The sequence below is a fragment of the Rhinatrema bivittatum genome, chromosome 6 (assembly GCF_901001135.1).
Source record: "Rhinatrema bivittatum chromosome 6, aRhiBiv1.1, whole genome shotgun sequence".
In the NCBI taxonomy this organism is placed as follows: Eukaryota; Metazoa; Chordata; class Amphibia; order Gymnophiona; family Rhinatrematidae; genus Rhinatrema; species Rhinatrema bivittatum.
The window spans coordinates 11,341,501-11,350,662 of NC_042620.1; the positions used below are offsets into that span (position 1 = coordinate 11,341,501).

Consider the following 9,162-nt stretch of genomic DNA (forward strand, 5'->3'; position numbering starts at 1 on the left):
TCCTACTCCTGCGCCTCCTCTCCACAAGCTACGCCGGGACACATCTCACAACCCCAAAGCATTCAGCATACGGGGATCCTACTCCTGCGCCTCCTCTCCACAAGCTACGCCGGGACACATCTCACACAACCCCAAAGCATTCAGCATACGGGGATCCTACTCCTGCGCCTCCTCTCCACAAGCTACGCCGGGACACATCTCACACAACCCCAAAGCATTCAGCATACGGGGATCCTACTCCTGCGCCTCCTCTCCGCAAGCTACGCCGGGATACATCTCACACAACCCCAAAGCATTCAGCATACGGGGATCCTACTCCTGCGCCTCCTCTCCACAAGCTACGCCGGGACACATCTCACACAACCCCAAAGCATTCAGCATACGGGGATCCTACTCCTGCGCCTCCTCTCCGCAAGCTACGCAGGGACACATCTCACACAACCCCAGAGCATTCAGCATACGGGGATCCTACTCCTGCGCCTCCTCTCCACAAGCTACGCAGGGACACATCTCACACAACCCCAGAGCATTCAGCATACGGGGATCCTACTCCTGCGCCTCCTCTCCACAAGCTACGCCGAGACACATCTCACAACCCCAAAGCATTCAGCATACGGGGATCCTACTCCTGCGCCTCCTCTCCACAAGCTACGCCGGGACACATCTCACACAACCCCAAAGCATTCAGCATACGGGGATCCTACTCCTGCGCCTCCTCTCCACAAGCTACGCCGGGACACATCTCACACAACCCCAGAGCATTCAGCATACGGGGATCCTACTCCTGCGCCTCCTCTCCGCAAGCTACGCCGGGACACATCTCACACAACCCCAGAGCATTCAGCATACGGGGATCCTACTCCTGCGCCTCCTCTCCACAAGCTACGCCGGGACACATCTCACACAACCCCAAAACATTCAGCATACGGGGATCCTACTCCTGCGCCTCCTCTCCACAAGCTACGCCGGGACACATCTCACACAACCCCAGAGCATTCAGCATACGGGGATCCTACTCCTGCGCCTCCTCTCCACAAGCTACGCCGGGACACATCACACAACCCCAAAACATTCAGCATACGGGGATCCTACTCCTGCGCCTCCTCTCCACAAGCTACGCCGGGACACATCTCACACAACCCCAAAACATTCAGCATACGGGGATCCTACTCCTGCGCCTCCTCTCCACAAGCTACGCCGGGACACATCTTACACAACCCCAGAGCATTCAGCATACGGGGATCCTACTCCTGCGCCTCCTCTCCACAAGCTACGCCGAGACACATCTCACAACCCCAAAGCATTCAGCATACGGGGATCCTACTCCTGCACCTCCTCTGGAGGGCATCTTACTGCATGCGGCACGCGTGACGCAGCACGTGTGACGCGGCGCGCTACCGTGGCGTTAAAGGGCAAGAGTGGATTCACCCAGACACAAGATCAAACCCCACAGGGAAGGGCAAGGCGACACCTCCACTGCCTCAATGGCCTTATGAGTGGGAGACTGCCAGGAAGATTCGGGTCAGTCCAGGGACGTAAGGCTTTTCACACTCTGCACCTGACAAGAAAGGACTCGACGACCTGGGCTTCTTTACTCACAGGCCGATACTGAACGGTGCGTCCGGCCGAGCGCAACGTTCAGCCCCCGTTTGGCCACGCTTTTTCAACGCGCTATTTTTACCCCCATACAGTAAGGGGTAATAGCGCGTGGAAAACGCGTGGCCAACCCCCCCGAAACGAATAGCGCTCTTTACATGCAAATGTATGTTGATGAGCCTATTAGCTATTCACCCGCAATACAGAAAGCAAAATGTGCGGCCAGAAATTAACTTTCGGCAGGTGTTAACCATTGACGGCATCCGGTAAGTGCACAGAAAAGCAGAAAAAGCTGCTTTCCTGTGCACCCTCCGACTTCATATCTTAGCGATATTAAGTCGGAGGCCCCAAAATTAAAAAAAAAAAAAATCTTCTTAAAAAAAAAAATTCTGCCCGCGGGTTGGAAGATGGACGCTCATTTTTGCCGGCATCCGTTTTCCGAGCCCGTGGCTGTCAGCGGGTCCGAGAACCGACGCCGGTAGAATTTAGCTTCAGCTGTCAAACCCGCTGACAGCCCCCGCTCCTGTCAAAAAGGAGGCGCTAGGGACGCGCTAGTGATCCTGGCGCCTCCTTATTAGCGCGGGCCTGACTTTAAATAAAGAATCGCGCGCCCAGGAGAGTGGCCTGGGCGCGCGTGGAGCGCCGGCTCTCCCTCGGACTTTATTGAATGGGCCTGAATGAGCCATAAAATGATACCGCCGGCCACCAATCCCCTTTCTCCCTCCTACCCCCATGGGAAGTCATTTTATGATTCACCGATAATCCCTGGTAACTGGGCATCTTTTGCTCATTCCCTTCTGACCTGAGGAAGAGAGGTACTGGCTCTGGAGAGCTCGCCAGGAAATGTCATAAGCTAGTCCAATAAAAAGCTATGCCCTTAATACCATTCACGCTTTTATTTCTTAACCTTTATTCCCAGCCTCTTTGGCTAATTCCTCTGCTGATCCAAGGGCAGATATCGCACCCGGGGGACACTGGAAACCACAGTGAGGTAGACGATGGCACACGGCACCGCACCGATTGGACTGGACTGGCTTGTGATCTCTCGGATCTTAGCCAATCAGGTCTAGGAGCGTGTGACGTCATCGCTGACTCTCTTCCAAAATTGAGTCTGCTCTTTGGGGGGGGGGGGGTGGAGATGTAAAAATGCCGAGTCGGTAGTGAAGTATTTAACTGGAATGTCGCCCCGTGGCCACCCGTGGCATCCTCCCACTATCTCCAGTCCGAAGCGCGGCGGGCTGGGGCCTGGAAAGTCCTCCCTGAGAGAAAGAGGGCGTAGGGAGAGAGATGGAAACTCCTTACCAGGTTACCTGAGCTCACTCAGCGACATCAAATCCTTCAGAAAGGGACTCAAAACATGGATGTGCAATCAAAGGTTCAAAGACGGCGTTGGTTAATTTGCTCCTGCACATAAACACTCTGCGTTATGCACGTACTAAACCTCTAGACTGAGAACCCTTCTCGCTTATCCACAGGCTCCTAAATTAGTTACCCTTGTTTGATCAGTTGTTCTGCGTCTCACCGCTCTCCCTGATGAGTTCCTTCCCTTCAGTTCCAGCTTTACCCCCAGTAAGAGAAATGTTAAACTCTCCCAGCGTTTGGTGAAGTTCACAAGTCTTTCACAAGTAGTGTTACTCACTACCCGATTGTGCACTGTGATACCTTGCCCGGTGCTATTGCTTAACAATCTGTTTTCAGGTGATCTGTTCTAATATCTTTCACGGTTCTGCCGTTGTTAAATGTAATAAGTTGCTATCCTGTAAACCGGAGTGAAGGCAGCGAGCTACGCTTCGGTATAGAAAAGCTAATAAATAAATAAATACAGATGGAGAGGTGGGGAGGGGAGGTGGGGAGAAAGAGAAGAGGCACGGAGGTAAAGTCATTAAGCTGCAGTGAGCACGTGGATGGTGAACAATGGAGGGGAGGGAGAGAGTGAGGATGGAGAGGGAAAGGAGATGATGAGTAGGGAGAGGAGAGAGGCATGGGGACAGGGAGCTAGGACGGGCTGGGGTGGACCTGGGGCACAGGTCCGTAAGTTCCTGCCCTCTGGGCTCTCAGCCCCAGGACCCAGCTGCACCGCCTGCCTCGGCTGCCGCAGGTGCTCCCTCGCGCTCTCAGCCCCAGGACCCAGCTGCACCGCCTGCCTCGGCTGCCGCAGGGCTCCCTCGCGCTCTCAGCCCCAGGACCCAGCTGCATCGGCTGCCGCAGGGCTCCCTTACGCTCTCAGCCCCAGGACCCAGCTGCACCGCCTGCCTCAGCTGCCGCAGGTGCTCCCTCGCCCTCTCAGCCCCAGGACCCAGCTGCATCGGCTGCCGCAGGGCTCCCTCGCGCTCTCGGCCCCAGGACCCAGCTGCACCGGCTGCCGCAGGGCTCCCTCACGCTCTCGGCCCCAGGACCCAGCTGCACCGGCTGCCGCAGGTGCTCCCTCACCCTCTCGGCCCCAGGACCCAGCTGCACTGCCTGCCTCGGCTGCTGCAGGGCTCCCTCGCGCTCTCAGCCCCAGGACCCAGCTGCACCGCCTGCCTCGGCTGCTGCAGGTGCTCCCTCGCCCTCTCGGCCCCAGGACCCAGCTGCACCGCCTGCCTCGGCTGCCGCAGGGCTCCCTCGCGCTCTCAGCCCCAGGACCCAGCTGCACTGCCTGCCTCGGCTGCCGCAGGTGCTCCTTCACCCTCTCGGCCCCAGGACCCAGCTGCATCGGCTGCCGCAGGGCTCTCTCACCCTCTCGGCCCCAGGACCCAGCTGCACCGCCTGCCTCGGCTGCCGCAGGTGCTCCCTCACCCTCTCGGCCCCAGGACCCAGCTGCACCGCCTGCCTCGGCTGCCGCAGGGCTCCCTCACCCTCTCGGCCCCAGGACCCAGCTGCACCGCCTGCCTCGGCTGCCGCAGGTGCTCCCCTCACCCTCTCGGCCCCAGGACCCAGCTGCACCGCCTGCCTCGGCTGCCGCAGGGCTCCCTCACCCTCTCGGCCCCAGGACCCAGCTGCACCGCCTGCCTCGGCTGCCGCAGGTGCTCCCTCACCCTCTCAGCCCCAGGACCCAGCTGCCTCGGCTGCCGCAGGGCTCCCTCGCCCTCTCAGTTCAGCCCCAGGTCCCAGCTGCACCGCCTGCCTCGGCTGCCGCAGGTGCTCCCTCGCCCTCTCAGCCCCAGGACCCAGCTGCAAACCGCCTGCCTCGGCTGCAGCAGGTGCTCCCTCACCCTCTCAGCCCCAGGACCCAGCTGCACCGCCTGCCTCAGCTGCCGCAGGTGCTCCCTCGCCCTCTCAGCCCCAGGACCCAGCTGCACCGCCTGCCTCGGCTGCCGCAGGGCTCCCTCACCCTCTCGGCCCCAGGACCCAGCTGCACCGCCTGCCTCGGCTTGCCGCAGGGCTCCCTCACGCCTTCAGTAAGGAGGCCGCCTGGCAGGCTGCGCACCTGCCCCACCACCTGCACAAGTGCCAGGTGCCCGAGTTACTTTCATTCCAGCATCAGCTCCTTAACGTACGCACAGACGCTCGCACCCTCAAGAATGATGCTGCGAAGGATGCGTCAGCCCTGACCGCGTGCGGCTTTCAAACTTACCCCTGTGCATGCCTGCAAACCCCCCCCCCCCCCCCGCCCCCTCCCCTGGAAATGCCCTCTTCCCTGCACCCTTTCCCCCTAGCCACGAGGTCTGATTTGCCATCCTCCCCGTACATCGCGCGCACAACCCCCTACCATCTCCCCATCTATCCCTACCTTACTGCCTCTCCCCCAGCCTCGCCTGTCCTTCAGTGGTTACCTCCCTATCTATCCCCGCATGCACGTCCCTCACAAGCTCACGTCTCCCCATCTCTCCTCACTCACAGGCTGTCTTGCTCGTTCCCTCCATGTCCCTCACATGTTGTTCCCCCCTCCCCATGTCCTCCGTATATTGCAGGTCTCCCTCTCGTACTGCCTGTAACCCGCCCTTCTATATCCTTGTTCTCAACCCTCAGCTCCTCTCTCCTGTGGCCTCTCTGACCACATCATTGTACTGGTGGCCTAGAGCTTTCCTGTTGTGTTTATTATTTGCCCTCTGCAGCTGCAGATGTACAGTGCTGTGTAACACGGAGACACTATATAAAATAAAGCATCAATGTACGTCAGTATTTGTCTCTGCGCAGAAGCTTACATATGTGTGTGTTTACAATGTGGAGAGGAACATGCTCTGACCAGGGAGAGGATGCACACTCACGCACACATCTGCATACTCAGAAACACACCAACACACTTTGATACATACTGACACGCGTTCACACACACACACACAAGCACAGAAAAAACTCTCACAAACACTGACACACATCTCTACATAAAGGAATTTGTGATAACTACACAGCACATTCGCAGAAGGGACTTGAGTAATATCAAGCTCCTGGGCTACAACATCTCTTTGTGGTACAATGAAAGTATTGCAACCAGATTTTCTCAGGACCCATACGGCTAACAGGACACACGCGGAGCAGCAGATACCACCCTTAACAGAAAGCATGGGGGTAACCTGCGTGGAGCGGCAGTAACTACCTTTAACAGAAGGCATGGGAATAACCCACATGGAGCAGCAGTTACTACCCTTAACAGAAGGCATGGGGGTAACTTGCATGGAGCGGCAATTACTACCCTTAACAGAAGGCATGGGGGTAACCTGCATGGAGCGGCAGTTACTGCTCTTAACAGAAGGCATGGGGGTAACCTGCACAGAGCGGCAGTTACTGCCCTTAACAGAAATATGGGGGTAACCTGCAAGGAGCGGCAGTTTCTACCCTTAACAGAAGGCATGGGGGTAACCTGCATGGAGCGGCAGTTACTACCCTTAACAGAAATATGGGGGTAACCTGCACGGAGCAGCAGTTACTGCCCTTAACAGAAGGCATGGGGGTAACCTGCATGGAGCGGCAGCTACTGCCCTTAACAGAAGGCATGGGGGTAATGTGCATGGAGCGGCAGTTACTACCCTTAACAGAAGGCATGGGGGTAACCTGCACGGAGCGGCAGTTACTACACTTAACAGAAATATGGGGGTAACCTGCACGGAGCAGCAGTTACTGCCCTTAACAGAAGGCATGGGGGTAACCTGCATGGAGCGGCAGCTACTGCCCTTAACAGAAGGCATGGGGGTAATGTGCATGGAGCGGCAGTTACTGCCCTTAACAGAAGGCATGGGGGTAATGTGCATGGAGCGGCAGTTACTACCTTTAAAAGAAGGTATGGAGGTAACCTGCATGGAGCGGCAGTTACTACCTTTAACAGAAACATGGGGGTAACCTTAACAGAGCGGCAGTTACTGCCCTTAACAGAAGGCATTGGGGTCACTGAATGGAGTGGCAGTTACTACCCTTAACATCCAAGAACTTATCCAATCCATTTTTAAACCCAGCTACACTAACTGCACTAACCACATCCCCTGGCAACATGGAGCAGCAGTTACTGCCCTTAACAGAAGGCATGGGGGTAACCTGCACGGAGCGGCAGTTACTACACTTAACAGAAGGCATGGGGGTAACCTGCACGGAGCTGCGTTTAGTACCATAAGCAGCTTGCTGGGCAGATTGGATGGAGCACTGGGTCTTTATCTGCCCTCAGGACTATGTAGTATTCAGTTGTTCACTGATGCACAGGACTGGCTGACACCCTGGGCATTTCAGTATCTCAGGGAAGGCTCCGAGCTCTGGCCGAAGATTTTCCTTGACAGGTGAAGGACCCAGCTGCTCCTTCCATCCCGCATGGAAGCGCTGCCGGACTCGGCACGCCTGAGAGCTGGACGGGTCTGTGAGTCAAGGAGAGAGAGAGAGAGCAGCACCCAAGGGACCCTTCTCCAGCCTTGTGCCCTCCCCTGCTGGAGTCTCGCTTAGGGTTAGCAGCACATCCCAGACCCTGCCCCAGGTGACCCCTGCTGGGCTGGCCAGGGCGGACGGCTTATGTGCCAGTTCCCTCCTAGCCAGGTGTTCAGTTATGCAAGGCGCGAGCTCGCCCGGTCCATCAGGTGGCAGAGCAGATCTTACCTGTGCGTGGCAAGCATTAGCCCAGCTGCGGCGATGAGTAGCCAGTGTAAGAGCAGCATGCTCCTGCCCTGAGGGGGGGTGGGGGAGCCCGGCAGCTCCTCTTCCGGCAGCAGGGGGAATGCCTGGGGGGCTGGCAGGTCCTCAGGTTTTGTAGTTTGCCACCCCTGACAGCTCGGGAAGCTGAACCATTCTCCGTCGTCTCCGGCAAGCAGCCTCCGCCAGCCGCCCGGGTCCTGCCTTCAGGGCTTCAGGTGCTGCCCGCCGCTGAGCTGAAGAAATCCATGCAGGTGTGGGCTCCGCTACCTCCCCAGGCTGTCACCTGCCCCACCCTGGGGGCAGTGTAATTTCCAGCTCCTCCGCCTGTGCTTCTGCCCCTGGGGAGGGGGTGGGTGGGTCGGGCTCTGGGCGCTCTTCGAGCAGCTGCCTGCAGTTAGACAGAGCACAGTCTGAGCCCTGCGTCCCCTGCACCTAACAGATCCCTCTCTGCCCCCACCTCCTGCAGGCAGAGCCACTGGACTGATTTCTCTGGCTACCTCCCCTGCCCTAATTACACCCCCCCCCCCCCCCCCCACCGCAGGCACCCGCTGCCAGAGTCCTCGCCTGCCTTCCCCTCACTGATGTCACTTGAGAATCAGGAAACGAGGGGGGGGGAAACAAAATCTATCCCTGCAGATCCCTGTAGGAAGCAGCTCTGGGGACAGCAGGAATGACTGGGAGTTCCCCGGGAGAAGAGTCATCAAGATGAGGATCCCAGGAAATGGTGCACAAAGAGCACCCATTACTCACCCAGCACAGCAGGCGCTCTCTGGGCAAGCAGAGTCAGAACAGGTTCAGACATGAGGCTATCCAGGCAGCACCATCTCGCCCGCCCTCCATCCCAAAGGGGAAACACACTCACTGCCCCCCCTGACAGAATGTTTGACTGCATATACGTGTTTATAAGTGTATGTACGTACGCCTGGATCCAAGGCGCAGGGAGATAAAGTGAATCACCCAGGGTCACACAGAGAGTCAGTGGCAGAGCTGGGATTAGAACTGATATACAGGGAGATAAAGTGACTCATCCCAGGGTCACACAGAGAGTCAGTGACAGAGCTGGGATTAGAAGTGAGGCACAGGGAGATAAAGTGACTCATCCCAAGGTCACACAGAGAGTCAGTGACAGAGCTGGGATTAGAGCTGAGCGACAGGGGGATAAAGTGACTCACCCCAGGGTCACAGAGAGTCAGTGACAGAGCTGGGATTAGAAATGAGGCAGAGGGAGATAAAGTGACTCACTCCCACGTCACACAGAGTCAGTGACAGAGCTGGGATTAGACCTGAGGCACAGGGAGTGACCAGGGTCACACAGAGAGTCAGTGACGGAGCTGGGATTAGAACTGAGGCACAGGAAGATAAAGTGACTCACCCCAGGGTCACAAAAAGAGTCAGTGGCAGAGCTGGGATTAGAACTGAGGCAGAGGGAGATAAAGTGACTCATCCCAGGGTCACACAGAGAGTCAGTGGCAGAGCTGGGATTAGAACTGAGGCACAGGGAGATAAAGTGACTCACCCCAGCATCACACAGAG

The 9,162-nt window shown here is 57.4% G+C and overlaps 1 protein-coding gene across 1 annotated transcript in view; it reads right to left on the reverse strand.

Moving 5' to 3' along the window:
* Positions 1-8,126, reverse strand: part of WNT10A (Wnt family member 10A) — a 106,150-nt gene extending 98,024 nt beyond the window's left edge. The window contains exon 1 of the mRNA XM_029605032.1: positions 7,594-8,126. Within this exon, the coding sequence (XP_029460892.1) occupies positions 7,594-7,652 (59 nt within the window). The 5' untranslated portion in view covers positions 7,653-8,126. The remainder of the gene's footprint in view (positions 1-7,593) is intronic.
* Positions 8,127-9,162: the final 1,036 nt, after the last annotated feature.